Source organism: Coloeus monedula (assembly GCF_965178545.1).
Source record: "Coloeus monedula genome assembly, chromosome: 4".
Taxonomy (NCBI): Eukaryota; Metazoa; Chordata; class Aves; order Passeriformes; family Corvidae; genus Coloeus; species Coloeus monedula.
Genome location: NC_138784.1, coordinates 75,674,345 through 75,697,168, shown reverse-complemented (window position 1 = coordinate 75,697,168; position 22,824 = coordinate 75,674,345). Strand labels below are relative to the sequence as shown.

Here is a 22,824-nt window from a genome sequence, read left to right as displayed (position 1 = left end):
GGACTTTGGGGACGTTGTGGGGGCTGCGGGGACACGGCCGAGGGGCAGGACCTGAGCTCGGCATTCCCGCTCCGGGTCCCTGGGGCTGGGGACACCCGGCGGGTGCGGTGGCACCCGCGGTGCTGCTGCAGGTGAGGGGTCGGGAGGTGTCTGGGCTCCCCGAGCCCGGGATTTTTTTCCCGGGATTGGTTTTCCCGGCTGGTTGCCCATCGGGCCGGCTCCAGGCCCTGCCCCATTCCCGGTTGGAACAGCGGGATGGCAGCCGGGGACGGGGACAGGCCACAGACCCCTGGCGGCTTCCGGAGAACTCCGGGTGTCGCCACGTGGGCGAGGGCTCAGGGACAAGGAGGTGGCACCGGGGACCCTCCTGGGGACATCCCGGTGCCCCGGCACAGGGCAGGGGACACCCCAGGGACATCCCGGGGACATCCCGGTGCCCCGACACAGGGCAGGGGACATCCCGGGAACATCCCGGGGCCATCCCGATGTCCTGGAGGACCCCCGGGCCCTTTTCCCTGGCGAAGATTGGAAAGGTTCGGAGACGGGCGAGGGTCAGGAGGAAGCTCCGTGTCCTCCCCTCTTAGCACCAGAAGAGTTTTTAATGCCTTCCTGGGGGCCTCGGCTTTTTGGGACCACCGAGCCCTCCCCTCCCGGCCAGCCGGGCACGCCCTGGCCACCCCCAGCGCAGGGGACGAGCGGGTGGCACCGGGGACACCGCGGTGAGGGGCGGAAATCTGGGAATGCCCCCTCCCCCAGCGCCAAGGCTGGCCCGGAGCGTTCCGGCCCTAAAAGCCATCGGTGTCCCCAGGGCCACCGCCAACCCTGGCACCCTCAAACTGGAGGCACAAGCCCCGCTCTGTGCCTGGAAGACTCGGTGTGCCCCAAAACCCAAGGGTTTTTTTAGGTTTTTTTTTTTGTTGGTTTTTTTTTTTTTTTTTTTTTTTGCGTGTGGTTTGTGATCCTCTGAATCTCTACAAATCCAGAGCGTCTGAAAAGGAGCTGTGGTTTTTTTTTTTTTTGGGGGGGGGGAGGTGGGGGGGCATTTTTTAGCTGGGTTGTTTTTTTTGTGTGTGTGTGTGTGTGTTTGTTTAAAAAGACTTTTTCACATTCATTCAGTCGCTTAAAAACTCCCGCGAGCCACGGGGCGTCCCGGGAGCGTCTCCTCCAGTCCAGAGATAGAACTTTTTGTTTTTTTTAGGAAAATCCTAACAAAAACCAGGTGGCTATAAGCTCTGGAGATAAAGATATATAGATAATCTCTCTTTCCAAATATAGAGCTGCTTAAAAAGATGCAAAACAAGGGATGACCAGGATTTTGGGTGTGGGGGGGGAGGGGGGATGGAGAAGGGAGTGGGGTGGGGGTGGGGGAGAATCCTGTAGTTCGTTATCTCGTGGGGGGGGGCTTATCAGCTGCTCTCTAGATAAATGCACGGAGATTAAATAATTTCCCATCAACGCTTCCCCCTTGGAAAAACAAGACCCCGATCCCGGAGGAAATCAAACCTTTCCCACCCCTCCCGCCCCACCCCCTCAAAACGTTGGCAAAGCGGTTTTTTTGTCTTTTTTTTTGTTTTTTTGCTGCGGGATCGATCCCCCTCCCCAGCCTCCCGACATTCCCAAACATGCTTCGATCCATGCGCTCCTCGCTCCCTCTCACCCGGCCGGGGCAGCAGCTCAGAGTCCGGGGTGGGGAGGGGGGTCCGGCTGGCGTGGGGGGGGCTCTTCTGGCACGGCCTGGCACGGCTCGGGGTGGCACGGCCGCCGCTGGAGCCTTCCCGGCCCGTCCTTCCTTCTTCCCTTCCTTCCGAACTCCGGGAGCACCGTCGGGATGGCCCCGCTGGAGCCGCCGCCTCCGAGCCCGCCGGGGACATCTGGGGGGGCGTGGGGCCACCTCTGACCCTGCCAGGGACACCTGGGGGGGGTTCGGGACCTTGGGCCACCTCTGACCCTGCCAGGGACACCTGGGGGGGGTTCGGGACCTTGGGCCACCTCCCAGCCCAGCAGGGATACCTGGAGGGGCAGGACCTGGGGCCACCTCGGAGCCTGGCAGGGACACTTGGTGTGGGGCAGGATTTGGGCCATCTCCCGTCAGGGACACCTGGGGAGGGGGAAGGACCTGGGCCACCTCCTGGCAGGGCCACCTGGGGCTTGTCAGGAGCTGAGGTCACCTCCGAGCCTGGTGGGGACACCTCTGACCCTGCCAGGGACACCTGAGGGGGTGTCAGGACCTGGGGCCACCCAGGGACACCTGGGGGGTGTCAGGACCTGAGGTCACCTCCAACCCCACCAGGGACACCTGGGGGGTGTCAGGACCTGAGGTCACCTCCAACCCCACCAGGGACACCTGAGGGAGTGTCAGGACCTGGGGTCACCTCCAACCCCGCCAGGGACACCTGAGGGAGTGTCAGGACCTGGGGTCACCTCCAACCCCACCAGGGACACCTGGGGGGTGTCAGGACCTGGGGCCACCGCCCGCCAGGGATACCTGGGGGGTGTCAGGATCTTGGGCCACCTCCTGGCAGGGCCACCTGGGAGATGTCACCTCCGCAGGTGCCACCCGCCCGCCCGCTCTTGCCACGCCGCCAGCGGCTCGGGCAGCTCGGGGGCTCCACGCAGTGGTTGCCCCCGAGGTGCCACCGCCACCACGGCGTGGCCCTGCCTGTCCCCGCGGCCAGCCCCGGCCCGGTGCCACCCCGGGCAGGGCACACGGAGCGATTTACAGGCCAGACTCTCTGGGAGAACGGGAACGAGGAGGAATTTCATGCAACATTCCTGGTCCGGAGGCGGCGCGGGGCCGGGGCGGGAGCGGGCGGGAGCCGGGGGCGGCTCCACACCCTCAGTGCAGTGCTCGGAGAAGGAGAATCCAAGTGGGTTTTCTTGGCTTGGGAATAACGCCCCGCCCTTCCCACGGCGGCTCCGGACGCGGTCAGCTGTCCACCAGCTGCTTGAGCGCCCGCTCGATGTTCATGCGGTGCCCCACGCGGGTCACCCCCAACTCCACGAAGTCCTCCTTGGTCAGCGCGGGCAGGTGGGTGCCCTCGATCTCGTGGTCCTCGAACTTATCCCGATGTTCCACCAGGTTGATGCTCTCCAGCCAGTCCCCCACGTCGTATTTGTTCCACAGGTGCAGCGGCTTCTGCATGAAGGGCCGGGGCGGGTGCAGCGTGTGCAGGGGTGGCCCCGGCGATGGTGACGGCGACGGGGAGCGGCTGCGGGCGCTGACGCTCCGGACCACGAAGCGAACTTCCTTGGGCTCGTGGGGGATGGACAGGCTGGAGGATTTGAGGATGGTCGGAGGGGTCAGGCCGTAGGGCCGGACGGTGCTCAGGGGCTCTGGCCGCTCGAGCGCCGCGGGTTTGACGGGGCTGGGCGTGCGGCGGGTGACGGGGTAGCGGCTGCCGGGCCGCACGGTGAAGGTGGTGCCGGAGCTGCGCTGGGAAATGGTGCTGAGTTCTCCTAAACTACTGAAAAGTCTGCGGAAAAAGCGGGAAAACGGGAAAAAAAGAGAGAGAGAGAGAGAGAGAGAGGAGAGGGAAGGGGTGAGGCCAGGTTTGGGAATGGGGACACGAAATACATCGGGAAGGGGCTGCTGGAGGGCCGGGAGTGGGGTTGGCACGGGGTGGGGACACGGCTCGGGCAGGACATCCCGGTGGGGATGTCCCGAAGATTCCAGCAGCGCCTCCAGGATGGGATTCCCGGCCAGTCCTGCCCTCCTGGCGCGGCTCTGCGCACCCAAAATGTCCCCAGCCCTGGGGACGAGGATTCTGTGCCTCGTCCTGCCCTGTCCACCCCACGCTGATCCCGGTCCCACGTGGAATGGGAGTAACCCCGTGGACAAGAGGGAACCGTCCGGCCTTTTCCCGGGATGGAAGGACCCTCAGGACACCCCTGGTGATGGTCACTTGTAGTGGTCAGCGGGGTGTGAGGAGCCTGGGGGTGGCCGGGCCGGTGTCCCCTCGGCACTGGGACATGTGGGACCCCCTGGCTGTGCCACTGTGGGAATCTTGGATGGGGACAAAGCCCCCAACAGCGGCGTTGTCCCCTTGGCATTGTCCCCATGGAATGAGCAGGGAATGTGAAAGGAAACGGATCAGACACCGGACAGGGCAGGATCCCAGAGGATGAATCCCAGAAAATCTGAGTCCTCTGCTCTGGAGCCAGGCTGGGAGAGCTGGGGGTGCTCACCTGGAGAGGAGAAGCTCCAGGGAGAGCTGAGAGTCCCTTGCAGGGCCTAAAGGGGCTCCAGGAGAGCTGCAGAGGGACTGGGGCCAAGGCCTGGAGGGCCAGGAGGCAGGGAATGGCTTCCCAGTGCCAGAGGGCAGGGCTGGATGGGAGATTGGGAATTGGGAATTGCTGGCTGGGAGGGTGGGCAGGCCCTGGCCCAGGGTGCCCAGAGCAGCTGGGGCTGCCCCTGGATCGCTGGCAGTGGCCAAGGCCAGGCTGGACATTGGGGCTGGAGCAGCCTGGCACAGTGGGAGATGTCCCTGCCATGGCAGGGCTGGCACTGGAGGGGCTCTGAGGTCCCTCCCATCCCATCCCATCCCATCCCATCCCATCCCATCCCATCCCATCCCATCCCATCCCATCCCATCCCATCCCATCCCATCCCCGCCACTCCGCTTGTCCTCAGAACTATCCCACAAAATTCCCGCATCCCGGTGCCTCAGTTTCCCTGCCACTCCCCCGCCTCTGCCTCCCATCTCAGCTCCCTCCTGGAAAACAGGGACCCTCTGGAATGCTGCTGGGATCCCCCACTGCCTCGAACCCCACGCGGTGCCAGATCCTGGTTTGGGGAATGTTGATGAGCTCCGACGATCCCGTAAATCCACAGCTCCGAAGGGATGACCTGAACATGGCTGGAGATCCCTGGGATGAGCCGCGTTCCTGACAATTCCCATTTTTCTGCTTCCAGAGGAGCAGGAATCACCTTTGGGAAGCTCCGAGAGGGAAAAGCTGGACTCCCGTGAGGAACGAGACACGGAATGGGAAGTGCCAGGACGTGGCCGTGTCCCACCTGGATCTGGGATCTGGGAGAGAAAGTTCCGGATCTGCCGGGAGACCCCGGGAGAGGCAGCTGGGAATGAGCAGCCATGGAAAATCCGAAGGGATGCGGCAGGATCCAGGTGTTTATCCCAAGCTTGTGGATGCGCTGCTGGGGCTGAATTCCCATTTGGAATTCCGGGCACTCCATTTTCCCGCATGGATCCCATCCGTGCCCGGGATTCCTGGTTCCTTCCTCTCCAGCCGGGAATCCCCGGCTCCAGCATCTCCGGATCCGAGCTGATTCCTTAGGGACCATCCTACATTTTGGGGTGCTGCTCTCAGGGAGTTTTTCCAGGTTTTAGGAACCCTCTGGAATCATCCGCTTTTCCTTGGAGTGATCCCGAATCCGGGCGAGGGCGGAGCTCAGTTTCCCGTTCCCGGTGTCTTTTCCAGGCGGCTCTGAGGGGTGGCATTCCCGGTGCTCCAGGATGCTCCAGGAGCTGGGATGTGGCAGCTCCTCCGGTCGGTTCCGACCCCACAAATCCCACTCGGGGCAGCTCCCGAGCCTGGGTCATTCCTGGGATCGTTCCTGGGATCACTGGGATAATTTCTGGGATTGCTGGGATCATTGGGATCATTCCTGGGATCATTGGGATCATTCCTGGGATCATTGGGATAGTTCCTGGGATCTCTGGGATCATTCCTGGGATTGTTGGGATCGTTGCTGGGATCTCTGGGATCATTCCTGGGATCACTGGGATCATCTCTGGGATGGCTGGGATTGTTACTGGGATCATTGGAATAATTTCTGGGATGGCTGGGATCGTTCTTGGGATCTCTGGGATCATTTCTGGGATCGTTCCTGGGATTGTTGGGATTGTTCCTGGGATTGCTGGCATCATTGGGATCGCTCCTGGGATCACTGGGATCATTCCTGGGATTGTTCCTGGGATTGCTGGAAACTCTGGGATCGCTCCTGGGATCACTGGGATCATTCCTGGGATTGCTGGGATCATTTCTGGGATCTCTGGGATCATTCCTGGCATTGTTGGGATCATTGGGATTGCTGCTGGGATCACTGGGATAATTCCTGGGATCGTTCCTGGGATTGCTGGAAACTCTGGGATTGCTCCTGGGATCATTCCTGGGATCACTGGGATCATTCCTGGGATCGTTGGGATCATTGCTGGGATCTCTGGGATCATTCCTGGGATCGTTGGGATCGTTGCTGGGATCGCTCTGTGGGAGCAGCTGGGAAAAGGAGCCTTTGGAAAAGGCAGGAGCGGGGCAGACGGGATCCCACGGAAGGAGCTTGGGTTTCCCGGGAAGCAGAGAAGCACCAGCGACGGAGGGGGATTCCATCCGAAGGCACCGGGATTTAGGGATAATGCGGCCTTCTGGGAATGCTGCTCCTGGAGGTCTCCGGGATTTCTCCAAGGAGTCACTAAGGGATGAAGGATTTTCCTTGGAAAGCCCAAGCCGAGCTTCTCCAGGACTTCCAGAGGCCCTCGAGGGCAGGCTCGAGTCAGGGATTGCTCCCACGGGAAAGATTCCCGGCTCCTTGGTGAGGCTCCCACGCTGCCGCTCCAGGCTTCCCTGGTGGCCCTCAGATCCTTGGAATGGTCTCCCACGATTCCCATCGCGGCTCCCAAAGGCTCGCGGCTGTGGCCACATCCACCTTCCTCCTACATTTCCCAGCTTCCCTACGGATCTTCCTCCCGCCTCGATATGGGCCTTTTCGCGGCCTTCTGGTGGATCTTCTTCCACCCTTCCTATGGATCTTCCCGACCTTCCTATGGATCTTCCCGACCTTCCTATGGATCTTCATCCACCCTTCCTATGGATCCTCCATCCACCCTTCCTATGGATCTTCATCCGCCCTTCCTATGGATCTTCATCCGCCCTTCCTATGGATCTTCATCCACCCTTCCTATGGATCTTCCCGACCTTCCTATGGATCTTCATCCACCCTTCTTATGGATCTTCATCCGCCCTTCCTATGGATCTTCATCCACCCTTCCTATGGATCCTCCATCCACCCTTCCTATGGATCTTCATCCACCCTATGGAACTTCCATCCACCCTACCCATGGATCTTCCTGACCTTCCTATGCATGTTTTCCCGACTTTCTCATGGATCTTCCTGTCACCTTCCTACACATCTTTTCCAACCTTCCTATGGATTTTCCTCCGACCTTCCATTGGATGTTTTTCCAACCTTCCCATGGATTTTTTCCCAGCTTTCCTATGGAACCTTCTCTGACCTTTCTATGGATCTTCCTCTGACCTTCTATGGATCTTCCTGTGGACCTCATTCCAACCCCCCTATGGATCTCATTCCAACCCTCCTGCGGATCTCATTCCAATCCCCCTGTGGACCCCATTCCAACCCCCCTATGGATCTCATTCCAACCCCCCTATGGATCTCATTCCAACCCCCCTATGGACCCCATTCCAACCCTCCTATGGACCCCATTCCAACCCTCCTATGGACCCCATTCCAACCCTCCTATGGACCCCATTCCAAGCTTCCTGTGGATCTCATTCCAAGCTTCCTATGGATCTTCCTGCACCTTCCTCTGGATCTTCCTTCCCATGGATCCTGTGGATCCTCTGGATCTCCCTTCCTTTCTATGGACCCTCCTCCAAAGCTGATCCTGAACATAACCCTAACCCTGATCCCAAATGTAAACCTGATCCTGGCCTTGACTGTGCCCCTGATCCTGACCCTAAACCTAACCCTAATCCTGATCCTGATCCTAACCCTAATCCTGCCTCCAATCCTGACTCTGATCCTGACTCCAATCCTGACTCTGATCCTGACTCCGATCCTGACTCTGATCCTGACTCCGATCCTAACCCTGATCCCAACCTCGATCCCAAGTGCAAACCTGATCTCAGATTTGACTCGGCCCCTGATCCTGCCCCTAAACCTGACCCTAAACTTAGCCCTAATCCTGCTCCTAGCCCTGACCCTGATTCGGATCCTAACCCTAAATCTGACCGTAAACTTCATCTTAACCCTGACCCTAAACCTGACCCTAAACCTGACCCTAACCTTGACTCTCAACCTTAACCCTGATCCTGGTCCTAACCCTAAACCTGACCCTAATTTAACCCTCATCCTAAACTTGACCCTAATCCCGATCCTAAATCAGATATGATCCTGGCCCTGATCCCAATCCTAATCCTAACCTTGATCCTGACCCTGATCCTAACTCTGATCCTAATCCTAATCCTAATCCTAATCCTGACTCCGATCCCAACCCTAATCCCAACTCAAACCCTGTCCCTGGCTTTTTCGGATACTGGGAGCTGGACATGGATACTGGGAGCCGGGCAGGGATACTGGGAACTGGGCAGAGATACTGGGAACTGGGCAGGGATACTGGGAGCCGGAAATGGATACTGGGAGCCAGGCAGGGATACTGGGAACTGGGCAGGGATACTGGGAGCTGAACAGGGGTACTGGGAGCTGGGCAGGGATACTGGGAGCTGGACATGGATACTGGGAACTGGGCAGGGATACTGGGAGCTGGGCAGGGATTCTGGGCAAGGATCAAACAGTATCCAAAGCTTTCCTAATCCCGGGAACTCCAATGGGTGGAACACGGCCACCCCAAAGGATCAGGTGTGGGAGCAGGACACAGAATTCCCGCTGTCCTGAGCCCGGCAGCTGTGGGATGAACCTTGGGATGAACCCTGGGATGAACCTCGGGATGAGGCCCAGGATGAACCTCGGGATGAACCTCAGGATAAGCCCTGGGATAAGCCCTGGAATGATCCGTAGGATGATCCAAGTGCCCCCAGTGCCAGCACAAGGGACAGATCTCTCCTGGTATCCCCCAAATATCCCAAATTTCCGTGACACCGGGAGTGAGGGAATGAATCCACGGCTGGATCCGATGGGATGAGCCCCCCACAGCCGGGAAGAGCCTCCGGAACGACCCCGCTCCGGGTGTTCAGGAAAGACCGGAGCAGGCCGGGGGCTTCCGAGCATCCCACGCCTCCACCCCACCCGGGAGCAGAGCAAATCCCTGGGAATGGCATCCAGCAGCTGTTGGGAAAGCGGGAAGGCAGCCCCCGGCATTCCCAGAGCGTCGGGATCTGGCGCCGCTCTCCCGGGATGGGGCCGCGGCCTCGGGAATTCAGCGCTTGGCAGAAAAGGACAAGGAAAAATCAACCGGGAACGGCTCCGGGAGCTGGGACACGGATGGAGCCGGAGCTCCGCACATGGGACGGGACACGAGGACGGGACACAGGGACAACACGGAGGAAGCACAACCAGGAGCACAGAGCCGGCCATGCACGCTGGGAAATTCCCAGGGGGAATTCTCCGGCCCTCCCAACCCCATGGATCTCCTCCCACCCAACCCCACGGATTCCAGGCCACGGGAGCTGGAGTGGGAACAGCTTTTCCCGGGATCCCACTGCTGTCCCAGCCTGGGGAATGCTCCCAGCTCAGGGAGGGATCCCAGCAGCTCTGGAAGCCACTGGGATATCCTGGAATCACTGCTGGGAGAAGAGGGGGGAATCCCTGGATCCCGATCTTCCTGCTCAGGTGGCTTCCCGAGGGACACCTCCCTGCAGGATTGGGATGGAGCAGGATCCCCAGGAGCTCCCACCTCTGCCTCACGGAAGTTTTGCTCCAGAGGGGGACCTGGGACATCCCACCCTGGGGGGATCATGGATGGATCCTGGTGCATCCGTGGTTGCATCCATGATTTGCTGGGATCGGAACGGGGATGCTCAGCCCCCGCTTCCCAGTGTCCTTCCCAGGGGCTTTCCTGCCCTTCCTGGGGTCTCTCCCACTTTTTTGGGACCTTTCCCACCATTCCTGGGGTCCTTTCCCACCATTCCTGGGATCTTTTCCCACTTCCTGGGATCTTTTCCCACTTCCTGGAGTCCTCTCCCCCTTCCTGGGATCTCTCCCACCCCTGTTGAGTCCTTCCCATCCTTTCTGAGGTCTCTCCCACCCTTCCTGGGATCTTTCCCCACTCCCTGGGGTCCTTCCCTACCCTTGTTGGGATCTCTCCCCTCCTTCCTGGGATCTCTCCCACCTTTCCTGGGGTCTCTCCCTCCCTTCCTGCCATCTCTCCCACCTTTTCTGGGATCCTTTCCCCTTTCCTGGGGTCTTTCCTACCTTTCCTGTGATCCTTTCCCACTTCCTGGGCTTCTCCCCCCTTTCCTGGTGTCCTTCCCTACCCTTCCTGTGGTCTTTTCCCACTTTTTCTGGGGTCTCTCCCACCCTTCCCGGGCCTCTTCCACCTTTCCTGATCTTTTCCATCCTTCCTGGGATCTTTTTCACCTTTCTGAGGTCTCTCCCACCTTTCCTGTGATCCTTTCCCACTTCCTGGTGTCTCTCCCACCTTTCCTGGACCTCTCTTCCCAGGTGCTGCTCCGATGTCTCCTATCCCATCCCACCCCATGGCCCCAGTGCTCCGGGATCCCGACGGGAATTTCCTCAGCAGGACCACCAGCGGGAAGAGCTGGACACAGCACCACAGCACAGGGACAGGGCCATGCTCCCGAGCCACGGACACAGGGACACGCACATTCCAGAGCCGGCGCCGCTGCCGCCTCCCAAAAGCTCAGGAATACCGGCAGGCAGCGGGGCCGCCCTGGGGAGGGGAGGAGAGACAGGTGAGGAATGGGACATTCCCGGTGGGATGGAGCTATGGAATGGGAACGTGCTCACTTACACAACTCGCCCACCCTCCGGAGGCCAGAGGCGGATCTAGGACAGAGCAGCGGGACATGCACATGGAAGCAGGAAAAGAGGCAATGAGAGAAATGTTAGCTCCGGTCCGGGAAGCGCCACACGGAAAAGAAGCCACCGGACGTCGATCCCGAGGGATTCGGGGCCGGGAGAACCGCGGGAATCCGGCCTTGGGCGTCCCGGTGTTCCCTGAGTGGAGACCCCCGAGTTGGGTTTGGGAAGGGGGAGGGGGGGGGGAATTGGGAATGGGGGAATCAGTGGGATGGGAACTGGGGGGAATCGGGATGGGTCCCATGGGATGGGTGAGGGTGTGGCCATCCGGGAATGGGGCGGTGGGAATTGCATGGATTCAGCCAAAGCCTGGAGGGTTGGACAGCGACAGAGCTGCTGGGAGGGCTGGGAAAAGAGGGAAGAGAGGGAAAGGACTTGGGAAAGGCAGGGATTTGGGAAAGAGAGGGATTTGGGAAAGGCAGGGATTTGGGAAAGGAACAGGGATTTGGGATGGAGAGGGTGTGTGGGAAAGAGGAGTTTGGGAAAGTCAGGGATATGGCAAAGGCAGGGATTTGGGAACGAGAAGGATTTGGGAAAGAGGGGTTTGGGAAAGGCAGGGATTTGGGAAGGATCAGGGATTTGGGAAAGGAAGGAAACAACAAATGCATGAGAAAAATGCCCCACAGCCAAAACAACACCGAGCAGCTGACACAAAATTCCCAAGTTTTTCCATGTCCCCCCGGGGCTGGTGACAGTGACGGTGCCGTCGGCCACCCCCAAAGGCCACCGGATGTTCCCGGGGACTCGGTGCTTCCCAGTGGGAAAACCCGCAGCTCTTCCCTGTGGAAGCTCCCCGGGATCCCTCAGCTGTGCCGTGGGAAAGGAGGGAATGGCCTCATCCCACCTGGATAAGACCAGGAGCTTCCAGGTTCCAAACGTGCCAAAATCCCTGGATTATTCCCAAATTTTATCCCTTTCCGCAGCGGAACGGGCAGGAAATGCCGGAGCTGTGCCAGGAGCGGGGACACCTCGGGAATGCCACGGCCCAAAATTTGGAGCTGGGTCTGGGAAGATTTGGGAATGTAGATTTGGGAAGATTTGGGAAGGACACGTGGTTATCCCTTGGGAAAAGCATCCCGAGGGAATCCCGCTGGAGCAGGAATGGAGAGGAGCGGCTGTTCCCTGATCCAAGGGGGTCTCAGGCTCCAGCTGGGATTAGTCCGGAGCAGTTTTGGGATTGGGATTTATCCACTGGCTCCGCCCTGGTCCCTCCTGGAGCAGGGACAATCTGGAGCAATCCCGGTGTCTGGGAAGCTCCAGCAGGGAGGTCTGGCAGGGTCAGGGATGTTGTAACTAAAAATCCCTTTATCCTTCTCTGATCCCAGCAGGAAAAGGGAATTTAGGGCTGGAATCCCTAGGAAAATTCCCAATTCCTTGAGTGCTGCCCATGAGCCTTCCCAAGCCAATCTCTTCCCATGAGAGATCCTGCAGAACATCCGGAGCTCCCTCCTTCCCTGAACTCCACCTGGAATGGATCCCTCCGGATTTCTCCAAGGAAAAACCCTTTTCCCATGATTTCCACCTCAAGGAAAAGGTGACAAATCCCTGTTTGACGGGAACATCCCGAGCTGGGGACGCTTCCACTCCTCCCTCTTGGATGCTCCTTCAGGACTTGGAGCTCATCCCATGGAGCTCCGGCCACCCCTCACTGCTCTTCCCAAATTTCCCAAAAAGCCCGAGTCCCGTTTCCTTGGGATGAGGGTGATGGGTGATGTTGGGATGGGAGAAGGCAGCGGAGAGGTGACGCGGGCACACGGTGACACCGGGACAGGACACGCGCTGGGACCCTGGCTCCTTGTAGGCATCCAACCCTTCCCAGATCCCGCGGCACCTTGGGATAATCTGGGATCGAGGGATGGAAGGGCCCTCTCAATGCAGCCACCTAAAATTCCCGGTTTTCCATGGCTCCACCTCCCTGAGCTCTCCCAAGGCTCCACTGGCTCAGCCTGATGTCCTTGGAGAACCTGGGAAAATCCCACGGAAACCCAGAGGGGTGGAGATCTGGGAGATCTCCTGCCCCACCCTGTCCAGGGACCCCAGGAGAAACCTCTTCCCATGGGAAGGGGAATCCATGGAGCCACGTGGGAGGGAAGGTGGGGAATCGCAGGGGGCGTGGCCACCGGCAGCGTGGCCTCCTCATTCCCAATCCCGGAACCTCCATCCCAATGAATCCTGGAACCTCCATCCCAATCCTGGAACCTCCATTCCAATCAATCCTGGTCACCTCCATCCCAATCCCAGCCACTTCCTTCCTGAACCTGGTCACCTTTCCCAAACTTGGCCACCTCCTTCCCAATTCTGGCCACCTCCTCTCCAGATGGGGCCATCTCATTCCCAATCCTGGTCACCTCCTTCCCAATCCTGGTCACCTTCATCCCAGTCCTGGAACCACCATCCCAATCCTGGTCACCTCCATCCTAATCCTGGAACCTCCATCCCAGTCCTGGAACCTCCAATCAATCCTGGTCACCTCCATCCCAATCCTGGAATCTCCATCCCAATCCTGGCCACTTTTCCCCCAAACCCTGTCACCTCCTCTCCAATCCTGGCCACCTCCATCCTAATCCTGGACGTTTCTCCTTCCAAATCCTGGTCACCTCCTTCCCAAACCTGGTCATCTCTATGCCAGTCCTGGCCACCTCCTCCTCCAACTTGGCCACCTCCTTCCTGAACCTGGACATTTCCTTCCCAGTCCTGGCCATCACTATCCCAGTCCTGGCTATCTCCTTCCCAGTCCTGGACATCTCCCTTCCAAAGCTGGTCACCTTCTCTCCAAACTTGGCCACCTCCTCACAACATGGGGCCACCTCCTCAATCTTGGTCACCTTCTCAAACATGGCCACCTCCACCCCAACCCTGGCCACTTCTTCCCAATCCTGGCCACCTCTTTCCCAAACTTGGCCACCTCCATCCCAAACCGCAACACCTCCCAATCCTGGTCACCTCCATGCCAAACTTGGCCACCTTCTTCCTGAACCTGGCCACCTCTTCCCAAACTTGGTCATCTTCTCTCCAAACTTGACCACCTGCTCCTTAATCCTGGCTACCTCCTCTCCAAATGAGGCCACCTCCTCCTCCTCAATCCTGGCCACCTCCTCCCTGAACTTGGCCACCTCCTCCCTGAACCTGGTCACCTCCTTCCCAATCCTTGTCACCTCTTGCCAGACTTGCCCATCTCCTCCTCAATCCTGGCCACCTCCTCTCCAAACACGGCCACCTCATCCCCACCCCTCCCTGTCACACAGATCCCCCATATTCCCACCCTCCCTCGCTCAGCGATGCCAATTCCCCTTTTCCTTCCCTCCCCACAGCCGATTCCCTCAATTTGCATCCCAAATCCCTGCTTCCCATGTGAATTTCCCCAAGCCTACAAGGAAAGAGGGGGGTGATTTTCCAAGCTTGTGCTGGGATGTGACACCACTTCCGGGACGCGGAATTCGTTTAGGATCGGAGAAAAAGAGGCAGCTTTACCCTAAAAGGAGCTAAAACCCCCCAAAAGGCTCAAGTTTCTTCTCCTTCTCCCTCAGATCTGTGGGAATACAAAGGAATTCGTGGAATTGCAGAGCAGCACCGGAAAGGCTCCCTTTGGAAGATCAAATTCCGCTTCCCGGGAGCCTTTTGGGGTTAAAGAGAAGCAAAGGAATGAGCAAAGACATGAAGAACCCTTGGAAAAGTTTCCCTCAGATCCAGAGCTCCAAACTGGGACACTTGGAATGCTCCCGGGGAGCCCTTGGAAAAGCTTCCCTGACCTTGGATCTGGAGCCCCAAACTGGGACCCTTGGGATGTTCTTGGAAGTCCCCAGGAGCCCTCGGAAAAGCTTCCCTGAGCTCAGATCTGGAACCCCAAACTGGGATACTTGGGATGTTCCTGGGAGTCCCCAGGATCCCTTGGAAAAGCTCCCCTGAGCTCGGATCTGGAGCCCCAAACTGGGACATTTGGGATGTTCTTGGAAGTCTCCAGGAGCCCTTGGAAAAGCTCCCCTGAGCTCGGATCTGGAGCCCCAAACCAGGAGATTTGGGATGTTCCTGGGAGTCCCCAGAATCCCTTGGAAAAGCTTCCCTGAGCCTGGATCCAGAACCCCAAACTGGGACATTTGGGATGTTCTTGGAAGTCCCCAGGATCCCTTGGAAAAGCTCCCCTGAGCTCAGATCTGGAGCCCCAAACTGGGACCCTTGGGATGTTCCTGGAAGTCCCCAGGAGCCCTCGGAAAAGCTTCCCTGAGCCTGGATCTGGAACCCCAAACTGGGATACTTGGGATGTTCCTGGGAGTCCCCAGGAGCCCTTGGAAAAGCTTCCCTGAGCTCGGATCTGGAGCCCCAAATCAGGACGGTTGGGATGCTCCTGGGGAGCTCCTGGGACCCAGAATCCCTTGGAAAAGCTTCCCTGAGCCTGGATCCAGAACCCCAAACTGGGACATTTGGGATGTTCTTGGAAGTCCCCAGGATCCCTTGGAAAAGCTCCCCTGAGCTCAGATCTGGAGCCCCAAACTGGGACCCTTGGGATGTTCCTGGGAGTCCCCAGGAGTCCTCGGAAAAGCTTCCCTGAGCTCGGATCTGGAGCTCCAAACAGGGACATTTGGGATGTTCCTGGGGAATCCCTGGGACCCTTTGGCAAAGTTTCCTTTGGATCCAGAGCCCCAAACTGGGACATTTGGGATGTTCTTGGAAGTCCCCAGGATCCCTTGGAAAAGCTCCCCTGAGCTCGGATCTGGAGCCTCAAGCTGGGACCGTTGGGATATTCCTGGGAAGTCCCCAGAAGCCAGGACCTCTTGGAAAAGCTTCCCTGAGCCTGGATCCAGAGCCCCAAACTGGGACATTTGGGATGCTCCCGGGGAGTCACCAGAACCCCTTGGTGAAGTTTCCCTCAGATCCAGAGCCCCAAACTGGGACCATTGGGATGTTCCCGGGAAGTCCCCAGGAGCCAGAATCCCTCAGAAAAGCTCGCCCTGGCCCGGCTCCGGAGCCCCAAAACATTGGAACTCTCCTGGAAGCTGCCTTGGAGATTTATCAATGCTAAGGAAAACTCTTGGAAAAGCTGGAAATGTGCTGGAAAAAACTGGAAAAACCCTCGGGATGGGCAAAACTCCCACAGTTCTGGATTTGGAGCCTCCTTCCAAATTCCAGAGGAAAATACAAAGCTCTGCTCTTCCCAGTGGATGACTGGGAATGACCTGGACAAATCCTGGGCCCTCCACATACCAAATTCCTGGGAATCAAACCGTGACCAGATCGTTCTAATCGGCTGGAAAAGACAAATCAGCTGGGACGGGATTTTTGGGATGTTTGGGATGCTCCCGGTGAGTCCCAGAGGTTGGGAAGGTGGATCCAACCAGGATTATGGATGGCAGGAGCCTGGTGGGGCTGGGTGGCCACAGGACAGCGGGACGGGAATTTTGCGGGAATACCTCCTGGAGCGGTGAGGCCGGAGCTGGCTCCGGGCATGGAATGTGGCTCCCAAAAATCCTGGGAATGGCCGTGTCCCCAATGACACACACACACCTGTCATGGTCACCGTCAGCTTTATTGGGGACACGGATGTCACACAAGGAACGCGCTGCGGCCTCGCACGGCTCCCGGCAGCGGGATCGGGATTGGGATCGGCTCCGGCACATCCCGACTCTCTCCCGCGGCTCAGCGGGGTTTTCCAGGATCCTGGGGATTTCCAGGATCCTGCCACCACTCCAGGAATCCCGGACTGGAATCCCAGCCGGGGCGGGGGGGCTTCTGCTCCCAGGGAACAAGAGGGAATCACCTCGGGGTGGAGTTGGATTTTGGGAAAATTCCTTCCCGAAAAGTTTATGAAGCGTCGGAATGGGATGCCCAGGGAAGGGGTGGGAGCCCCATTCCCGGCGGGATTAAAAGCCATGTGGATGTGGCACTTGGGGACACGGGGCAGTGCTGGGAATGCTCGGACTCGGTGGGATCAGAGGGGTTTTCCAACCTCAACAATTCCAGGATTTTGAGTTAGACACGAGGAAGCTGCTCTTGGACACGGCCACCAAGGGCCACCACGGATGAAGGGAAGTTGGCCCCTTGCTCCGCTGTCACTGTCACCATCCCGGGTGTCCCGGTCCCTCATCCCGGAATTGTCACCATCAGTGGCCTGAACTGTGACCTGACGTTCCCATTGTCAGAATTCCTTGGGCTCTTTCCCAGTCCCTTGGCTCAAAGGTGCTTCCGCGGATGCCCGGCTTGGGAGGAGACAGAGCCGGAGTTAGAGCTACGGAAAAAGTCATGGATCAGGGCTTCCCGGGCTTCCCAGGGAGGATTCCCACAGGGATTGGTGAGGGAAAGGTGCCAGGGACTGTTCTGGAGCAGGGAATTCCCTGCGCTTGGATGGAATTGCTGGGAATTCAGGGTAAATGTGGGGAGGAAGGAATTCCAGGATGATTCCCGAATGGAAGGTGAACGGCTCCACCACATCCCACGGATCCAGAGCTGCTGGAAAGGCTGGGGGGGATCAGCTATGGGAACATCAGTGTCCCAGTCCCTGTGGGATTCCAGGACACCTCAGTGTCCTCATTCCTTGTGGAATTCCAAGACCCCCCAGTGTCCTTTTGGGGACTCCAGGTCACCTCAGTGTCCCCATCCCTGTGGGATTCCAGGACACCTCAGTGTCCCCATCCCTGTGGGATTCCAGATCATCTCCCTGTCCCCATCCCTGTAGGATTCCGGGTCACCTCATTGTCTCCATCCCTGTGGGATTCCAGGTCACCTCAGTGTCCTCATTCCTTGTGGAATTCCAAGACCCCCCAGTGTCCTTTTGGGGACTCCAGGTCACCTCAGTGTCCCCATCCCTGTGGGATTCCAAGAGACCCCAGTGTCCTTTTGGGGACTCCAGGACACCTCAGTGTCCCCATCCCTGTAGGATTCCGGGTCACCTCATTGTCTCCATCCCTGTGGGATTGCAGGTCATCTCCCTGTCCCCATCCCTGTGGGATTCCGGGTCACCTCATTGTCCCCATCCCTGTGGGATTCCAGGACACCTCAGTGTCCCCATCCCTGCAGGATTCCAGGTCATCTCCCTGTCCCCATCCCTGTAGGATTCCGGGTCACCTCATTGTCCCCATCCCTGTGGGATTCCAAGACCCCTCAGCATCCCCTCTGGGGACTCCAGGCCACCTCGATGTCCCTTTTGGGACTCCAGGTCACCCCCTGTCCCCATCCCTGCAGAATTCCAGGACTTCTCCCAGTCCACATCCCCGTGGGACTCGAGGTCACCTCAGTGTCCCTTTTGGAATTCCAGGTCACCTCAGTGTCCCTGTTCCTTGTGGGATTCCAAGACCCCTCAGTGTCCCCATCCCTGTGGGATTCCAGGACTCTTCAGTGTCCCCATTTGGGACTCCAGGACCCCTCAGTGCCCCCATCCCGTTAGAATTCCAGTGTCCCCATCCCTGTAAATCTCCAGGACGCCTCAATGTCCCTTTTGGGATTCTGGGCCACCTCGCTGTCCCCATCCCTGTGGGATTCCAAGCCACTTCTGGCTCCTGGCAGCTTTGAGGGACATTCAGGTGACACTTCCCTTCTCTGGACAATCCCAGAGCCTGGAAAACGTGTCCTAAACTGGGTCAGCCCCTCTTACCTAACCTTCCTCCCATTATTCCCTGAATTCACAGCAGTTCCATAAAAACCGAGGAGAACTCGGACAACGCGGGGGAGCGGCCGCCATCATTAAAAATTTCATCCACCACCGACTTCCTGGGAAACATTTCAAGCCTTTGACATCCCGAACTCCGGAGATGAAAGGCCGTGACTTTCCCGAAAGGGAAAAAACCGGGAACGTGGGACTCTGCGGGATGGCTGGAAGGGCCGGATTCCAGCGGGGAGCGAGGACGGGATGTGCGGGAAAACGGGAGGAGGGGGGCACGGAGCCATGGGAATTGCAGGGATTGCAGGGAAGGCAGGAAGAGAGGATGGAGAAGGGGTGAGCCTGGAGATTGGGGAAATTGCTCCGGGAAAAGCCAGGAGATCGGATGGACACGGATGGAAGGGACGGGGACGTGGAAAGGGACGTTCGAAAGGGACGTTCCGATGTCAGCGGGAGCCAGAGGATTCCCAGCAGGAAACCCCAAACCGGGGTGGGATCCTGGCAGGGCTTGTAAAAGCCTGGAATTCCCAAATTTCCGGCGCCGCTGGAGATGGGCACAACCCCGATTCCAGAGGATCCCCAAACACCCTCAGCTCGGGATGAGGGAGGGGACCTCAGGTGACACCCGGCTCCGCAGGGAATGACACCCGGGATCTGCTCCCAGTATTCCCAGTTTGGATCCACTGGGAGAGGCCGCTGGAGGCCGGAGCGACCCCGGGATGCTCCGGGACACTTTGTCCCCAAGGCCACCGCCTGAAATGTCACCTCCTGTGCCAGCGCCATGCACAGGGAGGAGCCGTGGCCGGGATGGTTTGGTTGGAAAAGTTTTTCCCATGGGAAGGGCTGCCCTTGATCCAGAGCTCCCGGCACCTCGCTGAGCCCAGGCACCCATGGGTGACACCGGGTGACACCGGTTCATGGTGGCTCTGGGGGGCCGCACCCAAAAGACAAGACTCAGAATTTTGGGTCACTTCCTGCTGGGATTTGATATTCCCAAGCTTTTTAAGGATTTGGGCTCTGATTTGGAAGGTTTGGGATCGTTTTAGGGTCAGGTGAGTGAGGCAGAACCAGGGCGGAGCTGGTGCCACCACGTTCTGTCTGTGACCTTTGTCACCTCCTGAGTGGGACAAGCCCCGGAGATCCTCAGAAATGGAAAAGCCCCGGAAAAACCCATCCTTGGTGCTTGGCCAGGAGAGAACACAGAGGGAGTGACCCAGGACCTGACATTGTCACCACAGCATCGTCATCATCACCACAGCATCGTCATTGTCACCACACCATCATCATTGTCACCACATCATCATCATCGTCACCACATCATCATCACTGTCACCACACCACCGTCACACAGGGAGGAGGGGACACGGAGCGACGGGAAAGGCTGAGTGCGAGGAGAAGCCACAACCACGACGCGCCGGGAGCCCATCCCACAACTCCCGGAGATGTTCCAGCCCCTCCACCGAGCCCCTGAAGCTCTGAGATGTCCCTCAAAACCACCTCTGGGTCCTTGGCAGTGTCACCCGCCCCGTCCCCAACCCCGGCCACGCCCGGCTCTTACCGTGCGGCCACCACCGGCGACTTCTTGCCGGGATCCAGGGCGGAGCCGGCCGGTTCCTCGCCCAAGGAGCGCGTGTCCTTGTTGAGCTGCTGGAGGCGGGAGCTCAGCTCGCTGATCACAGTTGGTTTGTCCTCTTCGGCCCCGTGGCTGGGCCTGCTCTCCATGGGGTCGCCCCATAGCTTGGACCTTCTCTGAAAGAGGTAGCGTGGCCGGGCCGCGCTGGTGGCCGCCAGCGTGGCCGCGTGGTGCTGGGAGATGAGCTCGCTGTCCGAAGACTGCTTCAAAAGTGGGTCCCTGAAAGTAACCGGCCCCTTGCTGAGCTGGGACTTGAGTTTGGGCTTTGGAGGCACTGGTGGCTTCTCGAGTAGAAAAGTTTGGCCGTCGGCGAAGGACGTGTAGGTGTCGGTGGGCTCGCCGCTCTCCGAGGACAGCGTGGACATGCTGGAGACCGTGGAGATGGTGCTCGTGGTCTCCAGGTGGTGGTCGCTGGAGCTCCTGGTGTCCACCTCTTCCACTCCCGAGTCCGCCGCCGACTCCGGGGCCGCGGGGGCGTCCGAGGGCTTCCCTGAGGGTGTCGCGCCGGGGGGAGAAGGTGCTACTGCTGCCGCTGGCAGGGACGGCGTGCTGGGCGCGGCCAGGTGGCTCACGGGGGTGCCGGGGGTGGTCACCAGGACCCCATTGGCGAATTCATCCGGGGGTGGCACCAGCCCGATCTTGGCCAGCTCCTCGCGGGTCTCCTCATCGCTGGAGGACAGCTGGGCCGGCGGGAGGGTCACCGTGTAGGGCTCCACCTCCTCCTCCGAGCTGCCCTGGCCCAGCGCCTTTTCCGAGGCCGGGCTGGCCGGCGGCTTCCCCACGGGGCTGGGCTGGGGCTCCACCTTGGGGGACTCGGCCGGCTCCGCACAGACCTCGGGCACGGCCGGGCTCTCCTCTTTGATCTCCAGGCCTATCTCGTCTTGCCCATTACTGGTGGCATGGACCATGATGAGGCCGGCGGTCTTCTGCTGCGACGTGTCCACGATGCTGATGATCATGGACTTCTTGTCCTCGGGTTTCTTCTCCTCCTTGCCCGGCGGCTCCGCGCGCACCTCGGGCTCCTTCCGCAGCGTGGCCGGAGTGCCCCAGGGGCTCTTGGTGGGGGTCAGAGCGCCGGCGTCGGCTGCCATCACTGCCTTCCCTCCGGGGGAGTAGGCGGGGGACACCAAGCTCTCCAAGTCCCCCCTGTCCGGTTCTTTGGTTTGGATGTCCACAAACAGGGGCGCGGCTCTGTCCGAGTCGGGGCTGTGGATCGGGGTGGGCGACCGGGATGGGACTTGAGTGGACAGCGCCCGTTCCCTTGCGGCCAGCGCCAGCGCCAGGGGCGAGTTGGGATCCAGGGGCTTTCCCGTCAGGGGGTGGATGAAGGTCGAGGAGGAGCTGCTGATTAATGGCTTTAAAGCTGACACGGGGGACGGCAGGAGGACGTCGCGGCTGCCCAGGAGCCGCTCGTCGATGGAGCGTGACTGCTGCAGCGACGGCATCTCGCTGCCGCCCGGCGCCGGCCCCTCGATGGCTCCCACCGACAGGAACACCGTGGATTTCCTCCTCTCGTCCAGCCGCCGGTCCCGGTCCTTCATGACGCCGGCGGCGATGGCGGTGGCGAAGGGGAGGCCGGCGGCTTCCACCTGAGCGATGCCGGGGTGGTGCTGGTATTCCAGGCGATGGCTCCGGCGCGTGGGCGACGGTTCCCGGGAGGAGTAGCCACCGGTGATGGCCAAGGCCGCCCGTTCCTGGGCATCCTCCACTTGGAGCTGCTTGACCAGGGGACTCTTCTTCCTCTGCGGCTTGGTGGGGGCGAAGAGGCTGACGTTGAACTGACCCATGTTGGCGTAGGGGTTGTCGATGACCCTGCCCTTCCTCTTGAGCTTCTCCGGAGGCGTCGCTGCTGGGCCGGGCCGCGGGATCTCCGTGGGTTCCACAGGGAGGTGGGAGGAATCCTGCAGGATGATCATGGAGCGGGCCCTCTTCTGCCGCTCGGGATACGGGATGGAGCTCCTGGCCTGGTCGTACATCTCGGCCGCGCTCAGCACCTGCGGGAGCCCGTGGAGTTTGGCTTCCAAGCCCGGCTTGAAGCTGGATCTGATGGTGTCGTAGGCTCTGGCCGGCGGCGGCGGCGGCGAGAAGGATGGAGGGGGGCCGGTGTCGAAGTAATAGGGGGAGGGTGGTGGGGGAGGGGCGGTCTGGGGGGGAGGGGGGATCCCGTGGCCTTCCCGCACCGTGTCCGTCATGGAGGTGCTCCGTGGGAACTTCCCGTCCAGCAAGGAAGCGGCCAGTTTCTCGTCTTCCCCTGGAAAACACGGGAAAGAGCAAAGTCAGGGGTGAATTTCTCATCTTCCGCCTGGAAAACAAGAAGGGAAGTGGAGTCAGGGATGAGCTTCTCATCTCCAGCTGGAAAACAAGGAAAAGAGTGGAGTCAGGGAGAAGTTTCTTGTCTTTCCCTGGAAAACAAGGAAAACAATGGAGTCAGGGATGAGTTTCTGGTCTCCACTTGGAAAACAAGGAAAACAATGGAGTCAGGGATGAGTTTCTGGTCTCCACTTGGAAAACAAGGAGAGAGGTGGAGTCAGGGATGAGTTTCTCTTCTCTACATAGAAAACAAGGAAAAGAGCAAAGTCAGGGAGGGGTTTCTCATCTTCTGCCTGGAAAACAAGGAAAACAATGGAATCCGGGACGAGTTTCTTGTCTTCCCAAGGAAAACAAGGAGAGAAGCAAAGTCAGGGATGAATTTCCCGTCTCCACGTGGGAAACAAGGAAAACAGAGGAATCTGGGATGAGTTTCTGGTCTCCACCTGGAATACAAGGTGAGCAGTGAAGAGGACATTCCCAGAGAATTCCCAGAGTGGGACAAACAGGGAAGTGCCTGGGCTTGTTCCTCCCACCCCACTT

At 59.3% G+C, this 22,824-nt stretch overlaps 1 protein-coding gene across 4 annotated transcripts in view; it reads right to left on the bottom strand.

The window, feature by feature from the left end:
- Positions 1-1,175: 1,175 nt before the first annotated feature.
- Positions 1,176-22,824, bottom strand: part of SHANK3 (SH3 and multiple ankyrin repeat domains 3) — a 184,831-nt gene continuing 163,182 nt past the window's right edge. Inside the window, exons 22-24 of one of the 4 annotated variants that reach the window (XR_014226343.1) lie at positions 19,900-22,225; positions 2,412-3,473; positions 1,176-2,265 (exon numbers count right to left, since the gene is read on the bottom strand). Coding sequence is in view for 3 of the 4 variants with exons in the window: in XM_082280128.1 (XP_082136254.1) it covers positions 2,927-3,473; positions 19,900-22,225 (2,873 nt within the window). In the remaining variant the exon portion in view is untranslated. Of the gene's footprint in view, positions 3,474-16,692; positions 16,974-19,899; positions 22,226-22,824 lie in introns of those variants that run through there. The other 3 variants (XM_082280128.1, XM_082280130.1, XM_082280129.1) reach the window with 3 other exon arrangements.